Source organism: Mandrillus leucophaeus, unplaced genomic scaffold (assembly GCF_000951045.1).
Source record: "Mandrillus leucophaeus isolate KB7577 unplaced genomic scaffold, Mleu.le_1.0 Scaffold1, whole genome shotgun sequence".
NCBI lineage: Eukaryota > Metazoa > Chordata > Mammalia > Primates > Cercopithecidae > Mandrillus > Mandrillus leucophaeus.
The window spans coordinates 14,099,123-14,113,499 of NW_012098097.1; the positions used below are offsets into that span (position 1 = coordinate 14,099,123).

Sequence of the window (14,377 nt, forward strand, 5' to 3'; positions counted from 1 at the left end):
CCCAGGCTGGAGTGCAGTGATGTGATCTCAACTCGCTGCAACTTCCACCTCCTGGGTTTCAGGCGATTCTCCTGCCTCAGCCTCCTGAGTAGCTGAGACTACCGGCACCCACCACCACACCCAGCTAATTTTGGTATATTTAGTAGAGGCGCGATTTCACCATGTTGGCCAGGCTAGTCTCAAACTCCTGACCCCAGGTGATCCACTTGCCTCAGCCTCCCAAAGTGCTGGGATGACAGGCGTGAGCCACAGCGCCCAGCCTGTTGATGCTTTTAATCCCTGACTCCACCTCCCGGGACCAGCCCTGAGTCACTGAACCTCCTCAGTCTGCTCCTCCCCGCTCGCTGTTCATGCAGCACTAGGTCTGGCTTCGTCACATTCCGTGGTCACCGTGAGGCCTGCGTAGCCGCTGAGTGGTGGCCAGACCCGCACCCTCAGCTCACCTGCCCCAGGGCCAGCAGCGCCCTGACTACCTCAGTTCACCTCCCCTGTGTTCTGGGGGACTGGAGCCCTTTGTCCTCTTGGGATTAAACAGCACAAATCCTGAGAGTCCTTTGTGTCCCGAACTCTGCCTGCCTGTCCAGATACAGCAGAATCAGGCTCAGCTGCTCCCGCCTCTCCCAGCGCTTGGGTTTTCCTTCTGCCTTTTGTGTTCCGCGACTTTCCCAGTTGGCTGTTTTCTCCTGGTCACTGGGATGCTTTGTCTTCCCAGTAGACATTTTAAAATTCTTGCCAGGATCCTGCGTACTATATATTTTAAAAATATAAGTATTTCTTTTTATTCTCTTCAAAAGAGAGGCTTTGATTTTCCCCCAACATTAATTACCTTGTGGTTTTTGTTTGTCTTTTGTTTTTTTGAGATGGAGTCTCACTCTTGTCCCTCAGGCTGGAGTGCAGTGTCACGATCTCGGCTCACTGCAACTTCTGCCTCCCGGGTTCAAGTGATTCTGCTGCCTCAGCCTCCTGAGTAGCTGGGATTACAGGCACCTGCCACCATGCCTGTAATTTTTGTATTTTTAGTAGAGGTGGGATTTCACCATGTTGGCCAGGCTGGTCTCGAACTCCTGACCTCAGGTGATCCGCCCACCTTAGTCTCCCAGCGTGCTGGGATTAGATGTGAGCCACCACACCCGGCCACCTTTTAATTCTTATCCTTTACACAAGAATTTTGAAATAGAGTTTTTATTGTTACATGTAAATATATGCAACAAAATATATATAACAACAAAATGTCTTTTAGTTAACCAATTATCTTTCTGTCTGCCTGTCTGTGCATTCATCCATCCATCCGCCTGCCTGTCCATCCACCCATCAGTCCATCAGCCCATCTATCCATCCACCTGTCTGTCTATCAGACACCCAGATCTAGTGTACAAAAACATCAACAGGAACAAATACTTAATTCCAGATAAACATGTGCCTTCTTGTTTAGTTTGATCCGGGACAAATTTATTTTGGTCTCTTCATCTGTATTATAGTCTATCCACATCAGATTTGTAAAATATTTATTTTTTCCAAATGGATTGTCATAATTTTATTTATTTAGAGAACCTCGATAACTTGTTCTGAAAAATAGTTACATACAAAAATTATGCAGCTTTGCAAAAAATAAAGCAGATAGGTGCAGTGGCTCACACCTATAATCCCAATACTTTGGAAGGCTGAGATGGGAGGATTACTTGGGCCAGGAGTTTCAGACCAGTCAGCCAGGGCAACATAGTAAGACCCCATCCCAACAAAAAAATAAAATTAAAAATTAGCTGGAGGTGGTGGCCCTGGGCGTGGTGGCCCTATCTACTTGCACGGCTGAGGTGGGAGGATCGTTTGAGCCCTGGTATTCAAGGTTACAACGATCTATGATTGTGCCACTGCACTGCAGTCTGGGTGACAGAGTGAGACCCTGTCTCACATGTATGTTTTAAAAATAAAAATCAAACACTACTTCACCCTTCCAGTCACCTAATGACAGTTGATTAGATGTAGAATTAAGTTCCATTCCAGTTCTGCCTCTCATCTTAGATATTTTTATGAGTCTGTTTTCTAGGACTTAAAAATGATGAAAATGTCAAGTTCCTGCCATCGCTGTAGTGTGATAATTAGTAGACTAGTTGTTTTGTTCATGCTCAAGAAGGAACACAATGTCAAAAGGTGGCCGACCGCCATTGTGGTTCCTCTGAGCCGTGGTGGCCAGTCTCTCTCCTGTGCTGCAGGCACACCCTCTGGAAGCGGGTCCAAGGCGCTGTCACCCCTCTGCTGGCGAGCATGATATCGTTCATCGACAGAGACGGCAACCTTGAGCTACTGACTAGGCCAGATACTCCGCCCTGGGCAAGAGACCTTTGGATGTTTATTTTCAGTGACATGAAGCTTCTGAACATTCCTCTAGTGATGAATAATGCAAGGTGAGTGGAAGGCTTTCTTTCCCTGGGGAGAGAAACTATCAGAACACAGCAGGACCCTAATATGCTCTCCCAAGTGCTGGGTGAAATGCAGCCCTCAACTTCAGAGCAACGTTGATGTGGGCGCTTTCTGCAGTAACAATAGGAAGTTTGGCCGGGCATGGTGGCCCACGCCTGTAATCCCAGCACTTTGGGAGGCCGAGGCAGGTGGATCACCTGAGGTCAGGAGCTCGAGACCAGCCTGGCCAACATGGTGAAACTCGGACTCTACTAAAAATACAAAAATTAGCTGGGCGTGGTGGTGCGTGCCTGTAGTCCCAGCTATTTGAGAGGCTGAGGCAGGAGAATCACTTGAACCTGGGAGGCGGAGGTTGCAGTGAGCTGAGATTGCGCCACTGCACTCCAGCCTGGTGACAGAGCAAGACTCTGTCTCAAAAAAAAAGAATAGGAAGTTTATGAAGCTCCAAGACATTTTTATCTCCACCCTCCTCATTTCCCTGCTTTCAGAGCACTGGTTCTAGCCAGACCCAGTGTGGTATGGCACGGAGAAGCTGCGCTTAGAACAGCCCCGTGATCTGTGCTCCCTCCCCCGTCCCTCATTCCCTGGTGGAGCTGCACAGCCCCCACCCCCCTCCCCAGGTCTGATGCTGTGCGGCCGAGGCTCAGCTCCCAACAGCTTCCACTTCAGCTTTCAGGAGCTTCAATTCTGGATATAGATTAATAATATAGAAATAAACGTGCCCAGGCTCAGTGACTCATGCCTGTAACCCCAGCAATTTAGTAGGCTGAGGCAGGAAAGTTGCTTGAGCCCAGGGGTTCAAGACCAGCTTGGGCAACATAGTGAGACCCCGTCACTACAAAAAATTTAAAAATTAGGCATAATGTGGTGCGCACCTGTAGTCCTAGCTACTGTAGAAGCTGAGGCGGGAGGATTGCTTGAGCCCAGGAGTTTGAGGTGAGATATGATCACACCGCTCACTGCACTCCAGCCTGGGTGACAGAGTGAGACCCTATCTCAAAAAAAAAAAAAAAAAAAAAAAAGAGAGGGAGAAGGAGGGAGAGAGAAAGAAATGGAATTTGAATTCCAGTGGAAACACTTATTTAAAAGACAAGGCGCTGCTGTGTTCATGAAACAAAGACTGTCTAACAAGTTGTGCTCTGTGTTACAAGTTATCAAAGACAGACAGGCTCAGGAACCCGAAGACTTGGTTCTGCTGGAGATTTTGGGCAACACACTTGACCCCTGCCAGCCTTGGTTTGTTTTTGTTTTGCCTGTAAAACAAAGATTGCATAAGCTAGTTCCCTAGATCTGTCCTAACAGAAACCCCAGGCTGTGAAATCAGCGCTGTCGGCCTGGCCTGTTGGCCCCCTTGTTTTTGAGGCCTGAGAGGAGCTGGCATCAGTGGCGGGTCTTGTCTTGTGTTTTGAGTGACGTCTCACAAACCCTCTTTGTACCGTCACTCGCCTTACTGCAGACATAAAGGTGAGATGGCCTACATCATGGTGCAGAACTACATGAACCTTTCCGAGAACGCTTCCAACAACGTACCTTTCAGCTGGAGAATCAAGGACTATCTGGAGGAGCTGTGGGTCCAGGCTCAGTACATCACAGACGCAGAAGGTGAGGCTACCTCAAGACAGGTCAGATTCAGCACAGGTGAATCACAAAGGGACTGCCTGACAGTGAAAAGCAGATGCGTGGCTACCATCGCAAGGTGAATTTTGGAGATTTTAGTTTTCACTTTGTTTGTACAGTAGCATCCAATTTATGTCACTGTGTCATTTTAAAGTTTCTGTTGAAGGAGTGAGAGGCCCCGGCAGGACCAGAACCCTTTGGTCCTATGGCAGCGGGAGCCTGTGAAATGGTTTTTAGTGCCGTGATGGCCAGGTATTTGGTGAAATGGGGTGTGTTCTGGCAACAGGAGGACTGTCACCTCTACCAGCTGGTCACTCCCATTCTGGGCCTTCTCAGACTGGGGCACTGGACTCAGGAGATGCCCCCAGGGGAGGCGTTCTCAGAAGGCACGAGCGCCTGGAGTATCCCCTACTCCCAGCTGCCCCATCAGGAGTCACAGCCCAGACACAGTGCTGGACTCTGCTGCCAGATGCCAGAGGGCTTGCCATAGTCCAGAAAAACCAAGGACAACGCAACACTTTTGCAAAAGCCGTCTTTCATACATACAGTAATCTCTTCCATGTTTACTTATCGACCACTCGGAAGACTCAAGGTGGCCTTTTTTCTAGGTTACCATTCTGCCACCTTTTCTGAACAAACTCAAAGCAGTCTCTCTCCTCATAAGCATATTCTTTTCTCAGGACAATACCCCACTGACCCTGCTTTTCTATGACAGCATGCGAATTAGGGGCCGCACCCCGCCCACTAGAAGCCAGATCTTTCCAGCTTGCATGGTCTGTGAGGCCAGCCCCTGAAAAGCAGCCCACTCATTCCTGATTTACTTGGACCTGGGGGTTCCTGAAACATGCTGTGACCTATAGCCATGCAACATACAACTCAGTCTTATCTCAGGTTTTTCTCTTTGGCTGTTTCTGACTTGAATTTGACACGGTTTCCACCTTCTCTTATTTTATTCCACTGGAAAAATATCCTAGGCCAGACGCAGTGGTTCACAATACTTTGGGAGGCCAAGGCTGGCAGATCACCCGAGCTCAGGAGTTCGAGACCAGCCTGACCAACATGGCGAAACACCACCTCTACTAAAAATACAAAAAATTAGCTGGGTGTGGTGGTGTGCGCCTGTAATCCCAGCTACTTGGTAGGCTGAGGCAGGAGAATCACTTGAACCTGGGAGGCGGAGGTTGCAGGGAGCAGAGATCATGCTATCTACTACACTCTAGCCTGGGCAACAGAGTAAGACTCCATCTCCAAAAAAAAAGAAAAAGAAAAATATCCTAAATGTCTAGACAGTGACTATTCCTTCAGTTCCCTACAAAATCAGGCAGTTGGTGCCCCTTTGTCTACGAGCTCCCATTTGACAAGGCGTCCCCTATTCCCCTTCACTCCAGAGCAACCTGGAGGCAGAGGAGTGTCATGACTTAGACGCACTCCAGGCCACTCCTTGGTTTCCTCTCTGCAGGACTGCCAAAGAAGTTCGTGGACATCTTTCAGCAGACTCCTCTGGGCAGGTTTCTCGCCCAGCTCCATGGAGAGCCGCAGCAGGAACTTCTTCAGTGTTACTCGAAGGACTTCATTCTCTTGACCATGCGTGTGGCAACGGAGGAGGAGTTAGAGGTAGATGTTTAGATACTGGCTAAGGGTCAGGTGTAGAGCTTGCGCGATGGGGACTGGATGCAGACGCAGGACGTTTCTTCAGCTGCCTGGAGCTGGTGCTGTGAAGTCTGGGAACAGAACATGGTCTGCGAAGGGCGCTGGTGGGTGAAGGGGCCGTCCAGTCTCCTCTCAATGTTCAGTGCTGCACCCTCAGCCCACCACCCAGGGGCTCCTAAAAGACAGAGCTCTCCGGGAACACGAGAAGACCTCCAATTTCCCTGACATGTCTTCTTTTTAAATGTTAAGTTTCTCTTGAAAAAATTAAGGTAAATATGTAATTAACTCTACAGGGTAAGAACAAATAAGTGAAATTCAATAGAAAGTCATACTTTTGACTACCTAAAAATTTTAAACTTCAGTACATAAAAAAGGAAAGTGACAACTGAAGAACATCCTTACAGCCAATATGACTACAGGTTAATATTCTTAGGAATCAATAAGAAAATACCCTAAGTTTTAAAAAATGGGTAAACGTTATAAAACAGCAATTTTATAATCATATCATTAAGCATATCAACATCCAGGAAACATTTGAAAAATTGCTTAGCCTTACTAATAATAGCAAATCAACACAACAGTTTTTAGATACCATGTTTATGTATTCATTTTGCAAAGCTGTTTTTAAAAAAGGACAGCTGCTGGCCAGTGCTGCAAAGAAAGGGCCAGGGCCAGGCCACGCGGCTGACAGTGGTGTGCACAGCGGGCGCCCTGCAGGGCTGCCTGGGAGAGCAGTTGAGAACCTCATCTGATCTGAACTGCTGACTCTGTCCTGAGGAAACTCCTGGAGACGTGGACAAATATTTGGTTACAGGGATGTCCTTTTCAGCTTTGCTTCTAAAAATAATTTAATTGTCCAGAAATACAGGATGGGCAAATTAAAGTATGGCCATAGGATGGGTTATTGAGCTGCTGTTAAAACGATGTTTTTCAAGTATACAAGTATACTCAGTCATAGAGGAAGTTCATGATGTCATGTTCAGTGGCAAAAAGCCCAGAAGACACAGTGACCTTAACGTGGCAGGAGAGGCAGATAGAAAATTGGACAGAAGCAAACGAGACAGAATAGCATGCATGGTTTCTAATATCGTCTTTTATGGTTTTCCAATAGTTCTGATTTTCCACGGGGAAACCATACCATTTTTGTAATTTAAAAATATATTCTAAAAGCTTTTTTGAATCCCAGTTTCTGCAGATGGCTCTGTGGTCCTGCATTAGGGAACTGAAAGCGGCGTCAGAAGCGCCCGAGGAAGAGGTCTCCTTACCGTGGGTGCACCTTGCCTACCAGCGTTTCAGAAGCCGGCTGCAGAACTTCTCCAGGATCCTGACCATCTACCCTCAGGTTCTCCACAGCCTGACGGAAGCCCCTCGGAACCATGAGCTGGCTGGATGTGAGATGGTACTGCCCTCCTCCGCCTGCCCTGAGCAAGCCGCGGGGTGCTTCCAACTCCCCTCGGAATGGAGAGCTTTGGGGGCTGTGTTCCTAGTGGGAGATTTCTCCACAAGGCACGTACCTCAGCTTAATTCAGAGATGTTAAGAACACATCTCGCTGATGCTTCCCACATCCTAGACAATGAAAGATTCGAATGCAAGCCTGGGACACAAGTATACACGCAGCTAACAGCCAGGGCCTCTGGTGGGCTGGTGGGAAGGGCAACGCTCAGCCACGCCCTGCCGTCTGTCTCCCCAGACCCTGGACGCATTTGCCGCGATGGCCTGCACGGAGATGCTGACGAGAGACACCCTGAAGCCCAGTCCCCAGGCGTGGCTACAGTTGGTGAAGAATCTTTCTATGCCACTGGAGCTCATCTGCTCCGATGGGCACATGCAAGGCAGTGGGAGCCTGGCCCAGGCTGTCATCAGGGAAGTCAGGTGAGACCCAGGAGCCCTCACACACTGCTTCATCTGGCACGTGCTCACCAGGAGCCTGCCAAATGCCAGGCATGTCCGTGAGAAAGACTGGCAGGTGCTCCAGCCGTGGGAGGGGCTCTGTCCTCACTCACTTCACGTTTGCCGAACCCTTAGTGAGTGCCAGGCATCCCATTAGGGTGCTGGAGACACGAGAGGCAGCTGTGCATTCAGGGAGCTCACTGTGTACTGAGGCCGCAGAAAGACAAGTGGGATACTGTGACACCGTGTGAGGAATGCTGTGATAGAAAGGACACCCAGCGCAGGGAGGCGCACGGAGCAGGACAGGCCCTCAGGGCCAGAGTCCACTTCCCTAAGGAGACAGTTCCTGTGAGGGGCTGTCAAGGCGAGGTGGGACTTGGCAGGCGCAGGACCGTGCAGTGAGCAGGTTGTGGCAGTACCCCGTGCAGAGGCATCGAGTGGGACACCGAGTCCCAGCTGAGCGTCTGAGGGTGCGAGCTGGGGGCGGGCCAGGAAGTGTGTCACATAGGGCTTGCTTGTAATCCTAGCCGCCGGGCCTGGACCCCGGGTCCTCATCTCTTCTCCCGTCTCACTCCTCGTTTTACTTTTGGGTTCCTTGGGTGGGAGCTGAGTGAGTGACGCCCTCTTTTGACAGAGCCCAATGGAGTCGGATTTTCTCCACCGCACTCTTTGTGGAGCATGTGCTCCTAGGAACCGAGAGCCGGGTCCCCGAGTTATGCAGGCTGGTTACCGAGCACGTCTTCTTACTAGACAAGGTGAGTACCTGGGCTGGCCTCAGCACACGCACGGATCCACCCTTTTCCAGAAGGAAGAACAGCGCTGACACTGACCCGCAGTCGGGAGATGCTCTTTTGGCTCTGACCATTTTGTCTAATGTGCAAAGGAAGGTGATTTCATCACTAAGCCATTATATTTTCCATGTTTAATTGTTTAATTATTTACCCTCTGCTGATTGCTAAGTCAGAGTGTGTCATTTAGAAGCGATTCCAGGAACTGTGTGCAGAAAGGGGCTGACACAGGGAACATGCTTGTGAAACCTTTGGGAGGGATAACCTGGCCTTCGGAGTGATCCCAGAACAGACCACTACCCGGCCGCCTGTGGGAGCTGTTACCATTGTCACAGTCATGGAGACAAGGATGTCAGAGAATGCCACTGGGGTTGGGGTCTTCAAAACAGTGCTGTCAACAGAACCAAGGAACGGGAAACCACCATGCCCTTCATAAAGCTACTAATGTGGGGTGGTCTCCTGCAGAAAAAAGCCTGTGACCCTACAGTGATGCACCTCTGTGGCCATGCAGTGGTGTCCAGCACCAACAGCCACTCAGCCAGACACAGCCTCTGCCTCTCCCTCTGCCTCTGCCTCACCCGCACCCGTGACCTTCACGTGAGCGCATCCAGAGCCCTCACTGCCAGGGGGTCTGGAAGAGGCAGCGCTGGCTGTCCGATGTTTGGAGCACAGGAAGGTTTACTAAAAGGAGGCCAGCACAGATGCTGGATGTGTCGACTCTGACCTATCAGAACATCAGCGACTGAGACACAGTATCAGCTGATTTCCCACCCAGGACAGGTGTGAGCAGCCCAAGGCTAAGGTACCAGCTCCTGGAGACTGGCACAGTCAGGTGCCCAAGCTCCTTCTGTCTTGTCCCTTTGGTGTCCCTAATGTTCAGCTTCCACCCTGTGGCCTGGCGTCACAGCCTGTGGGACAAAAAGCAGGGGAGGTGGAGGACAGGCCGTTTTCCTTAAGAGCCCAACCCCGGACACGCACACACCACGCCAGCTCATGTCTCATGATCCTCAACTTGGGCACTCAGCCTTACCGAGCTGCAAGAAGCTGAGGAGTTTTTCGTGGCGTGGTCATGTGCCAGGTGGAACTTGGAGTTCCTTTGATAAAGGAAAAGGTGGAGAGAGGGTCATAGCACACAGCCGGTGGCCCCCATGCCGCCCTTTCCCCACACCCACACAGCATGCAGCCTCTCCAAGTCTCCTCATCACGTCCCGGACCTCTGGGAGATGCACAGGGCTTTCAGCCAGGTCCAGCGTGGGTCCTAAGGGCCAGGTGCCCATAAACCCGAAGGTAAAGGAGCTGACCCCTGCCTGCGCACACCTCACAGGATTTAGGAGGTTAGGACCATGGGGAGGTTTTTTTGGTGATAAAAATGGCCTCAGAAACTTACTGGGTTTCTGGTTTATTTCCTTCCAGTCAGATCTCTGTGCAAGTAACCACAGCCAAAGACCTTACCTCATTAGTTTTCATGCTGGAAGCCTGACTTGTATCCCTCCCCAGCCCAGCTGAAGGGCAGCCCCTTGGGACCATTTGAAACAAGAGGCCTGGGGGAAAGCCCTGCCCTTCACCATGAGGCTGGCTCCCTCAGCCGGGCAGGAAGTTGTTGATGGAACTGCTGCAGGATGGCATGGGTGGGACTGCAGGCATGCCTGGCTTTTAGTTCTTTTGGACATATACCTTGAAGAGGAATTCCTGGATCATTTGATAACTCTATGTTTAACTTTATGAAGAAGCACTGTATTATTTTCCACAGTGACTGCAGCATCTTACATCCCCACCAGCCATGCACCAGGGTCTGAATTTCTCCACATCATGGCCAACACCTGTTACTATCTGATTTTTTCATGATGGCCACAGTGATAACTCATTGTGGTTTTTATTTGCGTTTCCCTAATGACTAGTTATGGTGAGCATCCTTCATATGCTTGTTGGGCATTTGCTGTCTTCTCTGGAGAAATGTCCATTCAAGTCCTTTGCCCATTTTTGAATTGGGTTGTTGACTGACAAAGTTAATAGGATATTGAAAATACACACATCACTTCCAAGTAAGATTTATCCCAGGAATTCAAGGATGGCTCGAAATAAAGAAAAAAATCTGTAAATGTTATCAGTTGTATAAATTAAAAGATAAACTCTAAATGATCATTTCAAAATGTAGAGAGAAAGCATTTGATAAAATTATTTAGAAAGAAATACCGTTGTCAAACTTGGAACAGAAAGGTACTCTCCTTGAGCTCACAATGCCCAAGGTAGACATAATATTAAGATGTCTATACCAACATCATGCCTGCCCATCAAATTCCGTAAGCACAGCCATTAAACTGTCTTGTACAGTGATGATGTGTATTGCCTTTGAAGATGTATGTTGCCTAAAAAACAGTGTTTCCACTTCCAACTATATCCTAGAGAAACTTATTCGCTCTCAGACATATGCAAGAATGTTGAATACAGGACTGTCAGGAATTGGAAAAAATCTAAATGCCCATTAACCAGCAGATGGGTAACTGGTATCTTCATCCGTGGGTACGGGAGTGATCTGGACCTAAGGTATCATGAAGAGAATGAGTTTCAGAAGCCTCAATACAGTGTGGTATCATTGATACCAAGTTTTAAAACATTCAAAATAACATTCAACCCCATGTTAAGACATGCTTACAGTTATCCTAACAGTAGAAATCTAGAAATGTGGATACCTCTGGAGAGGGAGGGAGGGATGTGAAATTGTAATTATGTATAATGTTTTGTTTCTCTAAAAAAAAAAATTATCCCAGCAGCTTGGGAGGCTGAAAGAAAATTTTAAAAAATTAAAAATGTTTACAAAATGATCTAAAGCAAATATTCAAAAAATGCTGAGATTTCTTAAAGCTTGGTGGGGGGTATACAGATGGTCATTATTATTACTTAGAGTATGAAATCTCTTAATAGTGGGAGGGGAGGAGACCTTAAAAGAAAAAGAAGAGGGAAAATCATAACTTGAGAATGTAGTTCCCTGACAAGCAGCATAATCACAAAAAGGGCATTCAGTGTTCCAAGTGCTAAACACAGAATCACAAAGGCCTCGCACCTCACACGCATGCGGCATGCGTCACAGCCCTGACTCAGAATGTGGTGTTCCCTCTGTTGCCTGACCCGGCCCCTGGCTGCCCTCAGCCCTCCCCACTGCTAATGACTCCTGTCACCGCCTTTCTTCAGTGTCTTCGAGAGAACTCCGACGTCAAGACGCACAGGCCTTTTGAGGCCGTGATGAGCACCCTCTGTGAATGCAAGGAGAGAGCCAGCAAGACCCTCAGCAGGTGAGACCTTAGGTTTGGATCTGTGAAGGCGAGAATTCTGAACCTTTCGTGGTTTTCACTTCTTCTGGCCAGTTTCTCTGCTTCAGAACTGACTGCCCTTCTTGGATTCTAGGTTTGGGGTCCAGCCGTGCCCCATCTGCCTGGGAGACGCACAGGACCCCGTCTGTCTGCCCTGTGACCACGTGTACTGCCTGCGCTGCCTCAGGGCCTGGTTTGCCCCAGGGCAGATGATGTGCCCCTACTGTTTAACTGACTTGCCAGACAAATTCTCTCCAACTGTTTCCCAAAGGCACAGGTAAAACACCCCTTCTTTCAAGAAAGCATCCTTTTTTTTTTATTTTCCTTTTTTGGCAAACACAATATTCAGAAATATGAACTCTATTAACCTTCATTTGGTAGAAAACCTGACCTCAGAGAACTATCAAAAGAGATGCCACTGTATGTACTTTCATAAATATCTAGTATCTCAAGATTATTCTTCCCCAAGACATATACATATAGATTTGAGAAATAGCAAATACAGAGGAACTAAGCCAGAAAGTCATAACAAAGGTCCCCACCAGAGGCCCAAGGAATTTAGATGCCACTTTTTTTTTTTGGAGATAAAGAGTCTCACTCTCTTGCCCAGGCTGGAGTGCGGTGGCGTGATCTCGGCTCTCTGCTACCTCCTAGGTTCAGGCAATTCTCCTGCCTCAGCCTCCCAAGTAGCTGGGATTACAGGCATGCACCACCATGCCCAGCTAATTTTTGTATTTTTAGTAGAGACGGGGTTTCACCATGTTGGCCAGGCTGGTCTCGAACTCCTGACCTCAGGTGATCCACACGCCTTGGCCTCCCAAAGTGCTGGGATTACAGGCATGAGCCACCACACCTGGCCGACACCACTGGTCTTAATGCATCAGTATCATTCACAGTTACTGACCTGAGAACCAACCCACTCCTTGTCTAGCTTTTTGGAGCTGGTTAAAAGCAGCTCTACCTCTCTGGACTCAGCAGGCCTCAGCCCTGCTCTGTGAGTGGTTGGTTTTCTTTCCTTCCCCTTCCCTCCCTTCTCAGGCCTCCTAAAAGTGGAGCACCAGGCAAGCCCAGTGGATGGGTTGACATTCTTTGCGATATTGAAGGGTACTGTTGGCTGGTCCAAATGATCAAAGTGTTTCTAGAAAAGGATGCATCTAAATATCATCTGTTGAAATGCTGAAGACTAGCTCTAACGGGTGAGAGGAGTGACTTGAATCTTCCAATTTAAAAGTGAAATGCTGGCCAGGCGTGGTGGCTCACGCCTGTAATCTCAACACTCTGGGAGGCCGAGGCATGTGGATCACCTGAGGTCAAGAGTTCAAAACCAGCCTGGCCAACATGGTGAAACCCATCTCTACTAAAAATACAAAATTAATCAGGTGTGGTGGTGCATGCCTGTGATCCCAGCTACTTGGGAGGCTAAGGCAGGAGAATCACTTGAACCTGGGAGGTGGAGGTTGCAGTGAGCCGAGATCACGCCACTGCACTCCAGCCTGGGCAACGAGTGAAACTCCATCTCAAAAAAAAAAAAAAAAAAGGTGAAATGCTGTGAAATCTCAAGTCCTTCTGTAAGGAGGCATTTGGGAAACACCATCCACCTGTCTTCTCTTTCTCGTGTTCTAAGGGAAGTCATTGAAAAGCATGCCCGCTTCCGGCAGATGTGCAACAGCTTCTTCGTAGACCTGGTGTCCACCATGTGCTTCAAGGACAACGCTCCGCCTGAGAAGGAAGTGATTGAGAGCCTGCTCTCTCTGCTCTTCGTCCAAAAGGAGCTCTTAAGAGACGCTCCCCAGAGTAGGTTGCTTTCTTCCTGTAAACCTAGCAGCTCACTTCTTCATCTCACTTCTGCATGTCTCATGCAGTGAGCTGCTTTCTCTTTCTGATTTAAGGACGCCGTGAACACACAAAATCTCTCTCTCCATTCAATGATGTTGTGGATAAGACTCCTGTCATCCGCTCAGTGATACTGAAACTGCTTTTGAAGTACAGGTAAGAACAACATGGAGACTTGCTTCTAGAAAGCCCTGGCTTTTTCTCTTCATTGCGGTGTTCTCTTTGTTACCAAGTCTTCTTGTCGTGACTAGTAGGTAGTACATGATCTTGGGGAGCTTTTTTGGTGAGACACGACCTGGTTACTTGTACTGGCTGTGTATTCTGACATTGTCACATGTAGGCACATGAGTTTAGTATTCCCACAAGCACACATCTAGCAAGAAGCCAACAGTGCCGTGAAGGGACCACGGTGGTGTGACGGACACAGAACTCAAGAGGGCAGAATCTGTGGGCTGAGCCTGGTTCCACAGTGGTCCAGCTTTCTGATTTTTCGGATGGTAGCTTAGAATCCTGCTCACCCTGAATGTCCTAGAGGTCTTCTAAGTTTCTATTCCCCTGACCATGGGCTCTATTTCCTCGTGAAAGGATGTTGACATCCAAGAACAGTATCACCTGTGGTACTTGTACTGATCTAATATTGCAGTTCTCAAAGTGTTGGTATGGACCCTTGGGTGTGAGGTGGGTCTCTGAGGTTAAAACTATTTTAAAAATTAGATCACTAAGATAAATTTGCCCTTTTTAAAACACATGTTGATGCTTATGATCTTACGAAAGCGGTGGTAAGTGAAGCCGCCGGCCCCTCACGTGACGACGCAGCAGCTGCAGCCATTGTTTTCTTCACCGCCATGCACACGTGGTCTTCTTCCTCATGC

At 48.5% G+C, this 14,377-nt stretch overlaps 1 protein-coding gene across 1 annotated transcript in view; it reads left to right on the plus strand.

Moving 5' to 3' along the window:
• Nucleotides 1–14,377, plus strand: part of RNF213 (ring finger protein 213) — a 168,533-nt gene that overhangs the window by 118,524 nt on the left and 35,632 nt on the right. The window contains exons 40-49 of the mRNA XM_011967440.1: nt 2,211–2,402; nt 3,875–4,020; nt 5,495–5,649; nt 6,872–7,084; nt 7,377–7,558; nt 8,211–8,331; nt 11,554–11,654; nt 11,767–11,949; nt 13,297–13,466; nt 13,562–13,661. Coding sequence (XP_011822830.1) covers nt 2,211–2,402; nt 3,875–4,020; nt 5,495–5,649; nt 6,872–7,084; nt 7,377–7,558; nt 8,211–8,331; nt 11,554–11,654; nt 11,767–11,949; nt 13,297–13,466; nt 13,562–13,661 — 1,563 coding nt within the window. The remainder of the gene's footprint in view (nt 1–2,210; nt 2,403–3,874; nt 4,021–5,494; nt 5,650–6,871; nt 7,085–7,376; nt 7,559–8,210; nt 8,332–11,553; nt 11,655–11,766; nt 11,950–13,296; nt 13,467–13,561; nt 13,662–14,377) is intronic.